The 18,704-nt window shown below is 37.9% G+C and overlaps 2 protein-coding genes across 5 annotated transcripts; one reads left to right on the top strand and one right to left on the bottom strand.

Moving 5' to 3' along the window:
- Positions 1 to 69: 69 nt before the first annotated feature.
- Positions 70 to 4,920, bottom strand: LOC144034045 (progestin and adipoQ receptor family member 3-like). 3 transcript variants are annotated; one of them, XM_077542567.1, is made up of 8 exons: positions 4,702 to 4,917; positions 4,038 to 4,138; positions 3,897 to 3,955; positions 3,647 to 3,809; positions 2,254 to 2,409; positions 1,982 to 2,179; positions 1,825 to 1,915; positions 70 to 1,312 (listed from the first exon to the last, which is right to left on the bottom strand). In XM_077542567.1, the coding sequence occupies exons 5-8, from the start codon at positions 2,401 to 2,403 to the stop codon at positions 1,176 to 1,178; spliced, it is 576 nt and encodes a 191-aa protein (XP_077398693.1). In that variant the 5' UTR covers positions 2,404 to 2,409; positions 3,647 to 3,809; positions 3,897 to 3,955; positions 4,038 to 4,138; positions 4,702 to 4,917; the 3' UTR covers positions 70 to 1,175. The 3 variants fall into 3 exon arrangements, with proteins under 3 accessions (XP_077398693.1, XP_077398691.1, XP_077398692.1); XM_077542565.1 differs by having other exon boundaries at positions 3,897 to 4,138; positions 4,702 to 4,918; XM_077542566.1 differs by having other exon boundaries at positions 1,164 to 1,312; positions 1,825 to 1,872; positions 3,897 to 4,138; positions 4,702 to 4,920.
- Positions 4,921 to 5,668: 748 nt separating this feature from the next.
- On the top strand, positions 5,669 to 18,675 carry LOC144064038 (anthrax toxin receptor 2-like). 2 transcript variants are annotated; one of them, XM_077586184.1, is made up of 17 exons: positions 5,669 to 5,871; positions 8,106 to 8,177; positions 8,655 to 8,726; positions 8,866 to 8,947; positions 9,313 to 9,417; positions 10,408 to 10,476; positions 12,110 to 12,190; positions 12,267 to 12,327; positions 12,407 to 12,502; positions 14,047 to 14,116; positions 15,448 to 15,526; positions 16,148 to 16,243; positions 16,328 to 16,381; positions 17,352 to 17,447; positions 17,691 to 17,867; positions 17,955 to 18,035; positions 18,541 to 18,675. In XM_077586184.1, exons 3-17 carry the CDS (start codon positions 8,662 to 8,664, stop codon positions 18,571 to 18,573), a joined length of 1,245 nt encoding a protein of 414 aa, XP_077442310.1. In that variant the 5' UTR covers positions 5,669 to 5,871; positions 8,106 to 8,177; positions 8,655 to 8,661; the 3' UTR covers positions 18,574 to 18,675. The 2 variants fall into 2 exon arrangements, with proteins under 2 accessions (XP_077442310.1, XP_077442309.1); XM_077586183.1 differs by lacking the exon at positions 5,669 to 5,871 and adding an exon at positions 6,935 to 7,252.
- The last annotated feature ends 29 nt before the right edge of the window (positions 18,676 to 18,704 follow it).

Genomic DNA, 18,704 nt, shown 5'->3' with positions numbered 1-18,704 from the left:
AATGTTCATTGGCCTCATGGGTATTTTAAAAAGCGCAGAAAAAGTAAATAATGACACTTAGTAACCAACTTCAGTAACTAACATACTTTAGTCATTCAAAAGCGATTTTTTTTTTTCACATTGTCATGCAAAAACCAGCTCGGTGAATGCACTGCATACATTTGTTCTGGTTCGTTTGTTCTGGTACAAGGCAAAGGAAATCCATACTGTATAACAATGACTGAAGCAAAAATATGAACAATAAACATTTTCAGAATACCTGGATTACTTCACACTGGCCCTATTCACACGTTACATAGATTATAATATACAGTAGTCACAAACAGATGGCCTGCCTATATTTGTCCTGTAAAATAGGAGAAACATAAGAGGCAGCTAATCACCCAATTAACAGAAAACATGCGATCAACCTTAAACAAGTATAGAAAAATAGATATGTATACCATGCATGTAGTTTAGTTTTACAATGAGTGAAATGAACTGATTTGTAAATATGAATGTGGGAACACAGGATCCATATAATACAGGATATTAATCCTTGGGTTCGACACCTGCGACTTAGTTTCTGTTTCCCCACAAGCAATGTAGTGTACTGGTCACTATATTGTTTAGTCAAGTAAATTTTGTTTTTAGAGAGAAGTGCAGTATGATGATAATTTCTGTTTGTTGGAGATAAAAGATTTCAACAGCATTAAAAGTTTAAAATCGTGATGCAACACATGGCATCAGGTACGTCCGTCACACTGTCACGTTTCGTGCTTCCAAACACAAACTGGGTCATGCTTAATAAATAACATGCTAATGTCCACCCCAACCGGATTCAAATCAACCCCACCGTACTTTTTTGAACACTTGAGGCTGCGATGCGCATTTGTTCAATAAAAAAGCTCCTTCGATTTTTACCCCCCAGGAATCCAATGTGCCAATGCATATACGATATTTCATTCTAAATCAAGCAACAGATAATTATCAGAGAGAGAAAAAACTAAAAACTATACATGTTTCTATATATAAATAGAAATTTCATGCACTAACATTCCTAACTAACTTCCTACTGACACATATTGGCTCTGGTGGACATGCTCGTTAGTAAGCATTGACCAAAAGTAAACAATTTCATGTTAAAAAAAAACAGCAAGTGGTTGTATGTGCATTCTAATGTTGTTTGATCGTTGTCATTGTATCTGTAGCGGGCAGGGCTGGCTGTGGCGGAACCGCATGATGTCGACTGCGGTCTGGTGCCACCAGTAAAGCATGGCAACCACCAGAACGTGCCACACCTGATGACTGGCACCGATGTAGTTCACATGACCTAAGAGACAAAAGGATATGTACTGTAAATACTTTTGACATTAGGGATGAATTGTGGGATTTTTTTTTTTTAAGGAGATAAATAAAATATAAAATAAAAGTTTATATTACTGTATACATAAATGTTTTTATCTTTAGAATAATGTCAACGAATCATGTTCACATGAGGTGCAGTTATTATATTTGTCCACTTGGGGTCGCCATCCTCAAGTTGTATCAGGGCCTGAGTTTGTATGGCTTTCATAGACGGAGCCTGGCGTGATGAGTGACATAGTCGTCAGCGAATGAGAGTGAAGAGTTCCGTCTTCATGTTGAGTGACTCAGCGTGATTTGTGGCCATCAGCAGCTTGTTTGGAATGTGCTTATTACATGTTTGCTTTCTTATAGTTCAATACAATGATTGAAAAGGGCACTGGGGTATTACAATATGTTCAATGTATTTTTGATTTAAGCAGTGACTTCCACAAAAGTCCTCTTGCTTAGTGCAGCGGCTAGCGAGTAAAACAGGCTCACCAGGAAAGCAACGCTCCGGCATCTTGGTAATGTAGAACACAAAGGCAGCTGCAGCGATAAGGTACATGACAATCAGGCGAGGCAGGAATGTCTGCACAAATAACAAAATGCAGCGTTGGAAAAAGTGCTGAGATTCCCATGTAAAAGCTTTCCTCACCTTAACGACGTCACAAGTGAGCCCCCCATTGAGCGCCACCCAGTGGCACGTCGGAACTACCCCGATAATGACCACGCCGAAGAAGGTGGACACCCGAAAGAAGCGCCATTCATCGCTCATGTACCGCGGATGGAACTGGGCGCCGAACACCAACAGAATCATAGCCAGCACCAGCACCGAATACACCTGCCGCCAAAACTGGTCAAACGAGACAATAGCAACTGATTAGATCATTAAATGAAATCAGGGCTGGGGGAAATTAAGGCACATACGGCATTGCAATAGAAGGAGTAAAAGATGCCGGGTATGTAGCAGCCTAAGATGCCGACGGAAATGCCCGCGTAGTCCAACGCCAGCCAGCGGCGACTCGTCTTCTCCGATCGATGGCACAAGAACAGGTGATAGCCCACGGAACACAACATGCACACCTGGAAGGAACACAAATACAAAATGTTTACAAGCACTGTGCTAATGTTACACTCTAAAAACAGTTGGGTCAAAAGTAACCCAATTATGGCTCATAAAAGGACCGATCCACTTTATGGGTCAATTTGACCCAACTTGACTCAAAGTTGGGTCAAATCGACCCAAGTAGAGGATCGGTCCATTTTTGACCCATAGTTGGGTTATTTTTGACCCAACTGTTTTTAGAGTGTAGCGTCCAATATTGTAGTGAGTAATACAATACCATTATTACATTACTATGTATGGCTAATACAATTCATACACAGTAGTACACACTTATGAGGGACTAAAAATGCCAAAATAAAAATAAATAAAAGTGAAAATAAAGCAGTGTTTTTATTTATTGATTGATTGACATTTAATTAATATGTATATATTTATTTTTATTTTTTTAATCTTTTCTTTTTTATTTTGTGGAGGTATTATTACTTTTATTTATATATTTTTTTTCTTTGTTTTTTTATTTACATTTATATTTATTATTATATTTATTTTTATTATTAGATTTTTTCATTCGTTTTTATTATCAGTTTTATTTTGTTGTTATTTTTGGTCCTCCATACACACTGCTTGGCGAGCAGAAAGGAATAAGACCATGAGATGTCTTCAAGCTTGGAAAAACTTTACAATTGATTGACTCTTTGAAACTGGTCCAACAGACAGCAATCAGCAACAAGTGAGTAACCTTGTGAATCACTGCCTTACCCTTAAGTCTAAATGGCAACCCAACCGGTCGAGGCAGAAAGCCACACCACATTGAGCCCCAGATCTGTCTCAGGTTTTTCCCTCGGTTGCCTCAGTTAGTTTCATCATTTATGAGGAAGGTGGTTCTCGAACCGCCTTGATAAAACTTTTGTCTGATGAAACCAAAATCACAAGGCTTTACTAGCTTTCCACTATTGTCTAATCACTGTACAGTTGAGGCCATCGGGTGTACACTAAACTGGTTCCACATGAGCTGTAGACACGTTAAACTGCAAAACCACACCTATTCCAGGTCTTAAAAAACAATACAAACCAGTTTCAGACCTGATTGGGAGGAAAGAACTCAATGAGCCCGTTTTAGGAAACGCAAATTACCTGAATTACAATATTGCTACATGGGACAGAATCGACTCAAAACAGAAATGCAGTACTTTTTTGACACAGGTTTCATCCCCTTAACAAATATAAGTTTAGCTAGGTAGGTCTTCATCTTACCTGGTAGCAAAATAGTCCTATGGCGTAGATGACGTAATCCTCACTGCTGGCTCCAGAAGCTGGCAGCACCTTCACAGCGTCGTTGACAGCCAGTGAAAAGAAGAGAAGGAAGCCCAACAGGTGGCTCCAGATATTCACAGTCTCATTGGACAGCACAAAAATACTTGTGGAGGAAAAACAAACGGAACAGATGACTAAATTGGCACATAACTTCTTCTTTTTTTTTTATAGCGTTCAACATTAGTCTCACCTCTTCAGGCAGAGTTTGGAAGGCAGGTGGGCCCGATAGCCGCCTGTGATAAAAGGGTTCTGTCGGAGGTACATGGGGAGTTGTTCAAAGGTGTACAGTCGTATCTGCTGCGGCGGTAAGCGCAGAGTCCATTCTGGGTACCTGCCCAGCTCCGCATAGTGGGTCGTCTTCAGCATCTTGATCTTTGCTTCTTCTCCTTCAAACTAAGCAAGCTGGAGTGGGGAGGGGACAGGAAATCATACCTGACAAAAGAAAAGACACAATTACAGTACTTATATTCTGTGGAATGATATTTAGATTCTTAGAAATTGAGGTGCATTAAAGACAGGATGGATGTATTGGATGGAAAGATATTTTACAAATCGCTGTACTAAGATGATAGATAGATAGATAGATAGATAGATAGATAGATAGATAGATAGATAGATAGATAGATAGATAGATAGATAGATAGATAGATAGATAGATATAGATAGATAGATGCAAACAAATGGTCACGGTGCTTGCTCAAGGAATGCTGCATCAAGATGAACCTAGTTTATAATCCACCAACATAACATCCTTTGAATGACATTCTGCATTTTACAATCGTGGTCACTGCAGACACTGCCAACATTAAACAAAACACGGACGATTTAACAATGTCACCTAGACTGACATACATATACTCCTTCGATGTATAGTTCTACCCTAAACATGTTAGGAGTAGTTAGAAAATGTACACGCTTCAAACAAGCTGGTTATTTTAATGCTAACATTGACAGGCATTATATAGGGCAGCTAAATTGATTGACAACAAACTCACCAGTGACCGCTAGTCCCCGTGCCACAGTCGGTGATCTCTTATCTCAGTCATGATCTCGCCGATGTGTCAAGCCGCTCGCGTTTCTCCCTCCAAATATTTCATGATTGCTCAGTAGCACGCACAAGGTAACGTCAGCAACTAATGCAAAGCCTGTTTTCGTTTTGTACATGAATGCATGGTAAACACTGACACGGCGCTCTTTCTCCCCCTGCTGGTCAAGTTGAATTATTTCACCCGCAGTCCATTCATCACAGCATGGGGAACTAAATGAGAAGAAAACGTCACATTTATGGGCTGTGGCTTCAGCATTTGCCAGTTGATTTCTAAACCAACGTTGAATGAGGAACACCCCACCCTCTTCTGGTTAAAAAAAAAAAAAACATGTTTAATGGCAAAGTCCAAAACAATATCCCTCGTTTGTCTTTTGTGACCTCAGAGTAAAATTGTTTCGTTATAATGTAACGTTAATGTTATAATGTAAATTACTCACCACATAAAAGAAAACGTTTTTTTTCTTTTTTACATCTGAAGTCAATTACCACAGGCTCACATCTCTTTAAAACTCATAAAATTAACACTACAAAAACTATTTCAACAACTGCCCTATAAAGGACGAAATCAAACTTAGTAGTAGACCTAAGACATAATAAATTGATTACTGGCAGAACATGTGAAATATGTTGATTTAAAATAGTGCTTGATCAAGCTTCTTTTTTTTAATCTGATCTAATACAATACATAACATGTTTTATGAAACCATTTGACAAGAAAATGTTATTTGATTTATTTTACAAAAATTCTGCCATGTTCAACTGTTCAGTGTGCATTAATTAACCCTTGTATGGTGGTCGGGGTCTGTGGGACCCACGTTCCCATACTAAAAACAGGTCTCACAGACCCGAACACCATACGCAGGTGAAGGTGGTTGCCCTTACCAAACGGGGCCTTTTATGCACAAGTTCCACATGCAAGTCGGATTAAAAGACAACAAGAAGACTGCTTGTGCTACATTATGGGGCATATTGTTGCCTATGTAATGTGTGTGTGTTTTCGCCTGCAATGTAATGGTTACACCCACAAACAAAAGAGGGATCATGTGAAGTGAAAACAGGCCTCTCCAAGGGGATCCTGAATCAGGCAAAGATTCAATTTCCTGACAAAACGGCATTGGTATGTATTATTTCAGATGCCATGACTTCATGCTCTCTGAATGCTGATATGTAAAGAGACACTCTCATCATTTATGTTGTATTATAAAAACAATCTGGATTTTTTAACCAAAAAGGGGGGGATCACAGAATTGATCACAAAGTAAGATCTGCAAATGAACCGCGCATCTCAGGAGACAAAAATTGACGAATGATTTCAAACTCAATAAAACAACACCCTTTTGGCCTTTTGTTAGCCTTCTGCAATTCATTTGCAAGAATATTATGTATTTGTTTGTGTTGGAGACGTTGCAGTGCAGTGTTTGTTTCGTGTTACTGTAATGTCAATTGTGTTGGGACCTCAAGAACAGATGCAACATTAGTTTTCCACTGATGCGATAAGATAGCATCCATAAAACAGCTTACATATTTGTGTTCCAGACATGTCTGTAATAATGTATGATAAATGTCGTCGTTATATTAAGCACCCCGATAAGTCTTCTGTCATGCTTTGCATTTTTTCTGTCCAAGTCATTGACTATTTATGCTACAAATAGTGCCAACTGTTTTGGCTTTGACAGACGCTTATAAGCAACACAGGAAATGTGATGATGCTGATTTCAAAATAAAAGCATTGTAAAGTTTTTTTGTTTTTTTTTATTCCCCACGTTTGTTTTTAGAACAAAACAAAGATGTTTAAATATTCATCATTCTACCATTACGTCATTAAACCAGTATTACAACAATGCAAATATCATTCCAAACTTGCTTATGACAGAAATTTCAGTACCAGCAATATTCTGTATTTTCACATTAAAATCGATTATGTGTCAAGGTAAAGAAAAGATAAATACAGGCAGATTACACATCTTGTAGTTAATATAAGGGAACAAAAATCTAAATAATCTAGTTTTACTGGAATCCATGGTGTACCTAATGTTATGACCAGTAGAGGCTGTCCGTGTGGGAAGAAAGCACAAACGAAATGTTTGTTTTATTGTAAAAAACAACAACAACAGTGCTGTAATGTAGTAATGTAACCTAGCGGCGCTTTAATTTTGAAATGCACGGAGGGTGGTGCTATTCGGGTGTGACCGCATGGTTCGGACAACTGTGGATGATAATCTTGATTCTTAAATCTGTACAGTATGTGAGCTCCAGGATGTGAGGCACTTGAACGCACCGCGCGGCACAATGAAGCCTATAACATGAAGATGAAGGATTCTTAAGAAAAAACAACTCGTCGTGCTTCTGGGAGTAAATCACTGTGTGTGGATTATGGGTTGTTTATGGATGTCCTGCACAATCATTTTTTTAACGGCTGTTTTGGTGAACTCTACGTTGACGGACGGCGAAGAAGAGTCCTGCAATGGTGCATTTGATGTTTATTTTGTTTTGGACAGGTTAGTGAGATATATTTAGCGGGGTAACATGCAGCACAGTTTAACTGTGCACTGACTGCTCGTTGTCCTTGTATGGTTGTGTTTAGTATGCTTGTTCCCACAGCGCCACTGCAATTTAACCTTAACATACTCCTTACCCTTAACTTGAACTTGTGGGGAAAGTGACTCAAACAATGTTTTTTTTATGCTGTATTAATATGCACATAGCTATGTAATGGTGCACGTATGTAAAAAAAAAAAATTAAAAAAAATTGTATGCTACATCAAGGTGAACTATTGGTCAGCACTTGACTGTTTCATTGTCCAGTTGAGGTTCTGGGTTCGAATCTAAGCTCCTTTGTGGTTGTTGTTGTTGTTGTTGAAGACTTTAAATTGCCACCTCGTCCGTAATGTAATGCCAACAAGCACTGTAGAAAATGGATGGATGCCAAAATCCAAATATTGATTGTGAATTTCGTTCCAGTTTTGATTGACATCCTACTCAAACAACAAATTTTTGTCACGGTACACGTTGTAGTTACAGTTTCCCTCGGAGGGCAGTTATGACTGTGAAGCTATATAAATGTTTAAGCACTGCCTAATATTATTACATGTGCATTAGTACACAACAAAGTAATGGATACCTAATTTTTAGTAGTCGAAGATCTGCTTTCACGGGCCAGATTTGACCCCCAGGCCTTGAGTTTGACATCTGTCCTCCATGTTATACTCATTTAAAGACATGTTTATTATTGTGGCCTCTTCAGTATGTTGAAGCGCTTATTTTGCCACATTATGCGTCAGAACATTATTTAGGATGCGTTTCATTTTATTTTTAGACTTTGCATTAATGTGTTGTTGATTATGTTTGCAGGTCAGGCAGTGTTTCCGGACACTGGCATGAGATCTTTGGATTTGTGGAGCAGCTCACCAATAAGTTTGTCAGGTGAGTGAGGGGACTTTTTTTTCGTCCTCTTCCACATCTTCTCAAAAAAATTATCAAAACAAAGCAAGGGAGGGCTTTTATTGTAGGTTTTAAAAAGTGCAACACAAATGTGAGTGCAAAAAAAAGTAGGGCTACCTATTTGGGGAAGCTGACATTTCAAACAAGGCTCCAAACCTCTTCTGGTTAATGGTGGAGACGGTGTGTGTGATATCTTTAGGTTTAATAGCAGGTTACTAAATATAGATTCATAACACTCAGCCAGATGTGGAGGTGGTATTGGCTTCGGTAGAGAGTCAGGACAGACGCTGGGAGTGTTGTTGGCAAGGCTGCAGGCTTCTTATTATTGTGAGTTTGACTTCAGAGAAAGGTTCCTTCCTCATTTTGTTTCCACAGACCGAAGCAGAGAATTTATTAGGTAATTGTAACTCTTTTTTTTCCTAATAATGAATAATGTTGTCTTGTATGCATGTGTTTCAGTCCCAGGATGAGAGTGTCCTACATTGTCTTCTCAGCACAGGCGGTTGTAATCCTGCCATTAACTGGAGACAGGTACTTCCTCCTCCTCCTCCTCCTCTTCTTCCTCTTCGTGGAAAAGCACAGAAAACCACATCACACAGAAAGCAGCCTCTTATCAGTGTTGTTTGTATTTCAACCTGTGCTGTCCACAATGTGGTTTCTGGATTCCCAGGTCCAAGATTGATGAAGGTCTGACGAAACTGAGCCAAATCAACCCAGCTGGTGAAACATACATGCACGAAGGCTTGAAAGCAGTATGTATACGCGATCATAGATTTTTAGCAAGGAATTGAATTGGTTGCGTTAATAACTAAAAAAATAAAAATACTAGAGGGCATATTGTAGCACAGATCTGCACTAATTGAGCCCAATGCAAGTTTACTGTAACAGTGCAGAGTGATTTTTTTTTTTTTTACGACTTTATCCAGCTCTTCACCAAATTTCATTTAATCTCTCCTTTTTGTGTATGAATTTCATAAACCCAAATGGAGCATTCCTTGATTTTTGACTCATTAGCTCACAAAAGATAATATCGTATCATCCGTAAAAAGATAACAAATAAAAGATTCATGTGTTAGTTTGATGCACATGCAGTTACATTAAGAGTTTCACTCATCAGGTGTCGGAGCAGATGAGGACACAAACGGCGCCGTCTCGCAGCATCATCATCGTCCTGACTGATGGCAAACTGGAGGTTTACCCTTTTGAGCTGAGTGTGCAGGAGGTGACAAACGCACTCAGTTATAGTTTGCAGTTGTGTGTAACTCTAAAAAGCGGTTGGGTCAAAAATAACCCAAATTGGGTGAAAAAGGGACCAGTTCAACTTTTTGGGGTCATTTAATTAACCCAAAAAAGGGATCAAATGAATAACCCACAAAACAACCAAAAACTGGTGTTGCTTTGAGGGCTATTAATTAAATTGTACTCGACTTTTTGGGTTAAATAACAAAATAAGTCAGTTTTTTTTTGACCAAATTCTATTGGGTTAATCAATATGAATAAACCACAAAACAACCCCCAAAAAATTGCTTGCTTTGTGGATTAATTTAATTTAACAACTCAAAAAGTTAGGTCGATCCATTTTTGACCCAATTTGGGTTATTCTTGACCGATCATTTTTAGAGTGTTTAATAGAGGTAGAGTATTAAACCCAGATATTATTGATAGTGAGTATCTAACCCTACCTGGTACTCAACCACCGGTTTTGCCATTAATTTCAATTTTAAGAAAAAATGCTATATTTGGATATATACATTGATCTTTGTTTAGAATGATATATCATTGCTTTTTCGAGAGAGTTTATGTATCAAAAGTTGTAGTGGTATCGGTACTTGGTATCGGTGTTGTGACTACTCAAGAGTTGAATATTTTTTGGTTTGGGGGGGCGGGGATTAAAAAAAAACTCTACCAGATGCACAGTGTATTTACAAGCAAAATAATTAACATAGTGGTAATTAGGTGCCTCTGACATTGCAATCTCAATGATCTTTTTAAGGCAAGTGTACCTAATGAAGTGGCTCACAGCCGAAGCAGCTTACCTATGACAACAACATAATTAATCATATTCATCGACTCCGATTTAAAAAAGCCTTTCACTACCACTGTGTACTGTATGTTATTTTCAAATCATTTAATTCCTAGCATATTGTTAAGTCTTGTGGTCCCGTTTTCGTTTTGTACTCGATCAGACTTTTTGCCTGTGTTGCCCCTGCAGGCAGACAAAGCCCGAGGTTTTGGAGCCCGAGTTTACTGTGTCGGCGTCATGGACTTTGACCACAAGCAGGTGGGCGCTCTGTGATGTTTGCGCTCTGTCACACGGAGGGGTTTATTTGTCTCTCAGTGTGTGTGTGTCAGTGTTTTTGCCTCGTCAGTTGAGGTCCCGCTACAAGATCAATATAAAACGGAGGAGAAGGCTTTTAAGCGTTTTTTTGTGAAAACACTCTGTTAGGCAACACGTTTTGACTGAGATTGTTTGTGTGCCAATGGCTACATCGATGAAAGGATCAAGTTTAATACGCTGTCCTAAAGTTCAACGGAGCGCTTCACTCGTCAAAGCAAACACTTTTGATTTTGAATCCGGAATACTTTTCTAGAGATGCCAAATGTCAGGATTTGTAGGAAGAACCTGTTTTATAGATCCTTGTAATATCAAAATAACGACTTTATTATTTGCATGGAGCTCCATGAGTTCACCCACCACTCTCTAAAATCAGTCGGGTCTAAATTAACCCAACTATGGGTCAAAAATGGACCAATCCTCTATATGGGTCAATTTGACCCAACTTTCTGGGTTGTTTTATACAAAATGACCCATTTTTTGACTCAAAGTTGGGTCAAATTGACCTATGAAGTGGATCGGTCCATTTTTGATCCATACTTGAGTTACTTTTGACCCAACTGTTTTTAAAGTGCACAGATGCAAGGTCTACGGTTCGAATTAAAGTAGTGCTTTGACTTACAAGTGACACAATTTTTGAGTTTATGGTGAGACACGGTTTCGTGCTACAATTTTTGTGTCATAATTTGAAATGCTCAATTCTTCTTCTTCTTAAAAAAAAAGAAAAAAAAAAGAGGCTGTGTGCTTTTGCCAAGCTGTTCTTTGCCATTCCTAGTTGAAATGTTAAAATAAAAAAACAGCTGAATTACTCATTGTGTATTTAACCAAACCATCTTACAAAAGTCCATTAGCTTAATGGTAACGCACAATGCAAGACGCCATTCGATGTGCTAACAAAACTGACATCGATGTTGTGGTAGATTTAAGGAATGGATATTTGAACACAAACAGTGCAGGAACACATGCAACATTACTCACAGGCATATATTATTTATCTTCTGTGGAAAATGACTAATAATATTGCAGCGATGAGTGACTCTGTAGTGAAACACTTCTTTGTAGGATTATCCATCCACCATTCCTACCGCTTATTTTTGTTTACACTGCCCCCTGGTGGTCAAGTTATGCACACCAGAAAGCATGAAGTGGATTCAAACCATGATGCACAAACTGCTAGTTACTGTTACTGTTTTTTATTTGGATTTTTTTTTTTTTTTATGATTGCAGCCTATAATTTCTTTTCATACATACAGAATTTATTTACTGTATTTATGACTTCATAACTGTCTACTGTCTTATGACGAGCGACATCTTCTGTAGTGAACATTTCCATGTGTTGTTCAACACGGAACGATGACCCGGAGTGCTTTGTGGCTTTAAAGGAGGAAGTCATTAGAGCGCTCTAATTAAATAAAGCCTGACGAGCTTCCTGTCAAGCAGGAGATGAAAGCATCTCATGTCGTTTTCCTCCTTAAATGCTGCTGTAGATAACAAATGATTGATGAAATGTAAACAGCCATACATTCGGAGTAAAAACACTTATAACATAAGTTGCGGATTGTTTGTCTTTGTTCTGCAGCTTGCCGAAATAGCAGACGGCGCCCAGCAGGTCTTCCCAGTGTTGTCGGGCTTTCACGCTCTCAAAGATGTCGTCAGCTCGGTGAGCTTTGATCACAAACTATTCATGTGCAGCGCGGTGAGGCAATATGCATATCGAGAACCGTTTCTCCACTTAGATTCTGAAGCAGTCCTGCTCAGAAATCTTCACCATCGAACCGTCGAGTGTTTGCGTAAATGGTACGTTAAATAAACGCGGTACATGTGAGCGCATTCCTTGTTGTAACATCACATTTCAATAGTATGCGTTTGTCTGCAGAATCGTTCAATGTGGTGTTGAGAGGGAGCGGCTTCAGTGGATCAAAGAGGACAGACAACGTTCAATGCTTCCTCACTGTCGGTCAAGACACATACAGTGAGTCAAATATAATTTGAAGGAGACATTATGCATTTTAAACAGATCCTGAGTGTCAGCAGTATATCCCTTTTCCAAACTATATAGCCTACTGACTATATTAAAAAAAAAAAGTGATTTAGTAGTAATTTAATTGAACAAAAACGAGAAGGCAAACAAGATACTTGAGTATAAAAAAGTAGCAAATAAACAGAAGTCCAAAACAACAAGCGTCAAACACTATGAAAACTAGACATGGCCAGGTACTTGGGTTAAGAAACAAACAACTACAAGATGAGACAAGGACTTGTCATGGACAATGAACTGACCAAAGGAGGGAACTTATGCTGCATTCAAGGAAGGTGGGAAATCGGAAATATCTACAAATGTAAACAACAAAGATGGCCCATTCCGATAAATGTTTTGTTTTTCGGGTTAACGCAGTCACTACAAATCACGTTGGGTTACGCCAAGTTACTTTTTTCAAATAATTAAATTAATCTTATAATAGATAAATATGTTTATGATCGTGTAAATTATGTTTTTGTCTTTGTCTGTACGGGGTTCGCCATTGTCAAGTAAAGTCGGGGTCCTTTTTACACCCCCACCCCGATTTCGCAACTTGTATTTCCAACTTCAAAGAAGCGTTCTTGTGCATACTGCCTGGTATGAAGTCGGAAAAGTTCGACTTCCCACCTTCCTCGAATGCAGCACAACTACACACAAACTGACAAGACAACGAGAGACACCTGGATGACAAGCACAGGTGGACGTAATAAAAAAAAATGAGGAGACAGAGAAAGACAACAGAAAAATCTAACCAAAACCAAATCAACAGACCATGACAACATTACCCAAAACCACCCTTGGCTAGTTAATTAATGTATATGTTATTTTGACACTTGCAATGTAAAAGTTAATATATTCAAATTCAATAAATATCCCCTTTTATTATTAAATTGTGAGCGTGGATAGGAATGTACTGATCGATTTGGTATGATGTCATCCTATTTAAAAAGCTGATCTATTGTCTCACCTCACGGTAAAACAAACACAAGCCAGGTCAGAGTTTACTGTTACTGTTACCGACTTTTCAACTGTTGAGGATACAGGTTCTCATGCAGCCTCCTGAAATGCAATGACACCATCATCATCATCTCTAAAATTATATTATGTGCCGAGCTGTGCGCTGCGAAGGAGAGTCAAACAGTAGCTGCTTTTTATTGACTGAAGCCAGAGAACAGAGGAGGCATTATGAGACTGGAGGGAGGGAGGGAGGATATGACTCTCTTTTATAAGATGGATGGAGAACAGTTGACTAGTTCACGAAAAGAGGACATGACACCACATGACTGGATTATAATTCTCTTCTTCCTGTTTACTTCATTTTATTATCGCAATAATCACACAAACATTGAAATTGCAAACACCTCACAGAATACAAATGAATGAAAACACTGCAATGGCTGGTCAGGTCGTCACATGACTTGACTGTCAGAATATGAAAAGCAAAAAAAAAAAAAAGTGTTTCAAGTGAAATTGCCTTGGTTGTTTCTTCTTCATAGGCCAGAAGGCGACCCCTGTTAGTGAAGGTCATCTGCTGTGTCCTGCCCCTGTGCTGCACGAGGTCGGACAGTAAGTAACGAGCAGTCTGTAAACATCACTACATGCATGAATATATGTTATCAACTCGAGTGAACGTATCGCATCAATGTATTATGTTGATTTAAACATTTGAAAACAAGGAATTTGCTCTAGGTCTGGACATGAATATGAGCGATATCGGAATAATGGTAGCAGTCATGAAAATAACTACTGCCCCCTAGAGGCTTGGTATGCTTGTAAATGCGCTTAAAAACGCGTTCAACACATGCTTTTAACAAATGAGGCAGCGTGGACGTCAATTTTTCCTACACAATAATTATTCGGTTTTCAAAACACCCGGGTACGTGTAGCAAGGCCTAAGAGGATGCCCCAAAGTCTGTGAATATGCAAATTTGCAAAGACTGAACTGTGATTATGGAAGCACACTTTGGAGGCCCAATTATTTTTAGGAAAAAAAAGTCAATCTTCTATAATGTCTCCCTTTTGGGTAAAAACTAAAGTAATAAAAGGGTTTCACCCACGGGAAAGAAATACAAAGTCCAAGTAGTGCTCTTGAAATAACAGTCATGCATAATCATCCACTTTTTTTCTCTAGCCAAGAGTGAGTTTGGAGCACCGGCTCTTTTTATGACATGACCTCATCTGCATTTATGACAGTATATTTGTTTAGGACACAGTTCAGACCCGTAAAGTAAAAATATACATAAATAATATAGATAAATAAATGCAATTGTGTTTTAATACCTGGTGAACTTTTACAGTGCTTAAAGCTGCAATATGGAACTTTTTTTTTTCTAAAAACATATTTTTTACAGTAGCCTTTTTATTTGACCATTTGTGACTGAACTGTCTTCTAATTAGTAAATTAACACCTTAGGTGTTCACAATGGGTACTCCTGCAAGCCTCTGGCCAATAGTCTGCAGATGTGATGTAATGTGTGTATGGGAAGAAGTGTATGTGCAGTTTCATTTTTCGTCAGCAGGTGGCAGCAGCAATTCGAAATTAAATAATCTACGTTCAGTAGCTTTAAACTAAAACGACCTACAATCATTTTTGAGTAGTTCTACAGTTCACACATACTAGCTGTGCTCTTTCTAGACTAACTCAAAATGTCTCACTTTATCGCCAAACAAGGAAATCTGCTCCAAATATAATGAGAGGTTAACAATGGAAATGACTTCCTTTCACAAGTCAGGCAAGGTCACCAACATGCACGGCATTAATAATATTTTCTTTCATTGTGTGGCAAACGATTGAACAAACAGTATCTTATGGGACTGGAACTGTTTGCTTGTGTTTATTGTGTATGTAAAAAATTAAATAAATGAAAGAAGTAATCATTTCCTGATGTTTTTTTCAGAGCAGTTGAGGTGCTGGTCAGTTTGAACAATGGGCAGTCGTACATATCTGCTCCCATTACCATCCAGGCCACAAACTGTGTGAGCATCTGTCTTAATGTACATAGAAAGAAAACACACACTGTCAATCAGCCTGTATGTGAATCAAAAAACAACTATAATTAACATGTACATTATAATAATATGTGTGCCTTTAAATGAATGCATTACATATTATTGTAATTTGTCATTTTAAACTCGGCTTTCTTAACTCATTCACTGCCATTGACGGCTATAGGCGTCAAAAATTAATTTGAACTATTTCTATTAGTTTAACATTTTTTCTACTTTCGTTAACAAGAGTATGAAAACTTATATTTTTTATTGTACATTTAGAGCAGATATAAAATGTGTGATTAATTGTGAGTTAACTAGTGAAGTCATGCGATTAATTACAATAAAAAAATTAATCGCCTGACGCCCCGAATTTTTCATAATCTTTAAGTCGCGTCAGGCGATTAAAATGTTTACTTAATCACACATTTTATATCTCTAAAAAAATAAAATAAAATTCTAGGTTTTCATACTCTTGTTAACAAAAGTGGAAAAAAATGTTAAACTAATAGAAATTGTTCGAATTATTTTTTTACGTTTATAGCCGTCAATGGCAGTGAATGAATTAATAACTAACGCAATGACATCATTTTGGTGTATATGTCACAGTCAAATGGGAGTTGGGTGTTCTGGCTGCTGCTGGCTCTTTTGCTGTTGCTGCTTTTGGGTCTACTTTGGTGGTTCTGGCCTCTGTGTTGCACTGTGGTGAGTGTGTAAGCATATTTGGAAGCACTAAACATGAACTCAATACACACATTGGAAGTTGACTGTTGATTTTTCTCCCTGCAGGTGATTAGAGATCCACCGCCATCTCGCTCTCCTCCTCCTCCCCCTCCTATACTTGTGAGTAGACGGGAAGAATAGAAAGATACAATAAAATAAAACATAAGCAATTAACAACAATAGATGAACTGTGCGTAAATGATCATTAGCGAGTATAGTTAATATAATATTATAAGGCTTTTTGGGGGCAAATGGCTCTTGCAATGAAGTAAACCAGAGCCCTTGATAGAGAGAGTTTGGCCAACAGGGTAACAAATGGATGCCGTCTTGTGACCAGCAGTTGACCAATCACAGCGTAGTATTTCTACGCCATCTTGGCCAAACGCTCTCTATCAACGGCTCTAAAGGAAACAGTGCAACGTTGGCATCTACTGACTAACACTGGTACTGCAAGTGTAGCATTCAAAGTTGCTCAATGGCAGTCAAATACCGGTAGTTTTATTATGTAAACATTTGTATCGTTATCTTATTTAAATTTAAATTAAAAAAATATATTTTTTAATAAGACTAGAATACAGATACAGTATAATTATTATGTAAGATATATGAATGATGCCTACTCTCATCACTGACAGGATATAAATACTATTTAAATAGTTGTATAAGCAGTTAGTTTAACATAAAAAAACACAGTTGTAACAAAAAAAAAAATATTGTGAAAAATCCAAATATTTTCAGTAGTTCAATTCAAGTGATTCTGTAGAAGTGTACATTCACTACACACATGGTGAAATAGTATTTTATTTTTATTGATTGCAATAAAGAACATCTTCAATCTTATGATACAGGCATAATATATAAGTAACTATCAAAATAAAATACAATAATATAGAAATTACTTTAAAAATAGGGTTCTGAAAAGTATTTAATGTAAGTGCAAAATATGATATGCAGTAATACTGAAATAAATTAAATGAATTCATTGGGATGCACCTGTATATTAAAAGAGCATTTTTAATGTATAATAAAACAATATATATATACTGTGATCATTTAATCTTTGTTCCTTTCTACTGCTTTTATTGTTTAGGAGCAAGAAGAAGATTTGTTCCCCAAACACAAATGGCCCACAGTGGACGCGTCATATTATGGAGGGAGAGGACCTGGTGGAATTAAACGCATGGAGGTGATTTTCAAATGTGTTAGAAATATGAATACAGTTATAGCATTAGTCATTCCCATTCTATCATTTTGTCTAGTAAGCTTTACTGATCTTGTTGTCAATTGAGTTGTACAGTCATTCATGGTGGCAAAAGTTTCGAAATGATTTATCTTCGTCTCATTTTTGATGCCACAAAAACCTGGCATTTGAACAGGGGGTGTGTAGACTTTTACATCCACTTCATGCAACGGTGTGTATGCATTGTAGGTCCGCTGGGGGCAGAAGGGCTCCACAGAGGAAGGCTCAAGGCTGGAGAAAGCCAAGAACGCGGTGGTCACCATGCCGGATGATGTGGAGGAGGACATGATCATACCTCGACCACCGCCAAGGCCTCCGCCCGTTTACGATTCCCTACCAGAGCCCAAATGGTACACGCCCATCAAGGTGAGACATGCAGTCATCGTTATACATGATTTCGATAAACTAAGAATCCATGTAATTTATGTGTTTGTTTTTTTATGTGAACCTGAGGGCCGTTTTGATGCATTGGTGGCTTTGTTGAGAAGGCAGTACGACAGAGTGGCAATCATGAGGCCAACGACGCACGACAAGGTAAGACATTTACATTGATTTGATTGCAAATTATCTTCACATTTAATTTGATTTGTTGTTTGATGGTACAGGTTATGGCATCAAACAAGTTGTATTTATCTTTCTGCACTCGAAAAACAGTTGGGTCAAAAATAACCCAACGATGGGTAAAAAAATGGACCAATCCTCTACTTGGGTCGATTTGAGCCAACTTTGAGTCAAGAAATGGGTCTTTCAGCGTAAAACAACTCATGAATATTGGTCAGATCCTCTACTTGGGTCCAAAGAATTGGGTCATTTTGTATAAAACAACCCAGGAAGTTGGGTCAAATTGACCCATAAAGTGGACCAGTCCATTTTTGATCCATATTTGGGTTATTATTGAACCAACTCTTTTCAGTGTTTGTGAAATAATTAAAGTATAGCAATTAATTAAAGAAGCAGCAAAATTAGTACGCTTCAGCATATATTTTTTTTAATCTGCGTTTTTAAAGCTTTGTTTCAATTTTTTTTTTTTTGTCCACAGGGCCGCTGCATCAACTTCACTAGAGTTCACTGAAACTGAAACAGAAACAACAGCATTACTAGTTTAGACCAAAGACACCCGTCACATCATATTGTGTGACAAAATGTAAATAATTATTAAATTTCTTTACTTTTATTCCTGGTGTCATTTCTCTTAAAAAAATA

The sequence above is a fragment of the Vanacampus margaritifer genome, chromosome 14, assembly GCF_051991255.1.
Source record: "Vanacampus margaritifer isolate UIUO_Vmar chromosome 14, RoL_Vmar_1.0, whole genome shotgun sequence".
Lineage (NCBI taxonomy): Eukaryota > Metazoa > Chordata > Actinopteri > Syngnathiformes > Syngnathidae > Vanacampus > Vanacampus margaritifer.
Note: the sequence above shows the minus strand (reverse complement) of the source record. Positions and strands in the feature narration are given on the sequence as shown.

Excerpts from the sequence above, each read along its gene's own strand:
- LOC144034045 (XM_077542565.1), bottom strand. The coding sequence starts at position 4,072 with ATGCTGAAGACGACCCACTATGCGGAGCTGGGCAGGTACCCAGAATGG. Across the intron at positions 2,410-3,646 it reads TAGGACTATTTTGCTACCAG|GTGTGCATGTTGTGTTCCGT; the intron begins GTAAGATGAAGA and ends TGTTCCTTCCAG. Across the intron at positions 2,180-2,253 it reads ACTCCTTCTATTGCAATGCC|TTTTGGCGGCAGGTGTATTC; the intron begins GTATGTGCCTTA and ends TCGTTTGACCAG.
- LOC144064038 (XM_077586183.1), top strand. The coding sequence starts at position 7,128 with ATGGGTTGTTTATGGATGTCCTGCACAATCATTTTTTTAACGGCTGTT. Across the intron at positions 8,727-8,865 it reads CTGCCATTAACTGGAGACAG|GTCCAAGATTGATGAAGGTC; the intron begins GTACTTCCTCCT and ends CTGGATTCCCAG. Across the intron at positions 16,244-16,327 it reads GGCCTCTGTGTTGCACTGTG|GTGATTAGAGATCCACCGCC; the intron begins GTGAGTGTGTAA and ends TTCTCCCTGCAG.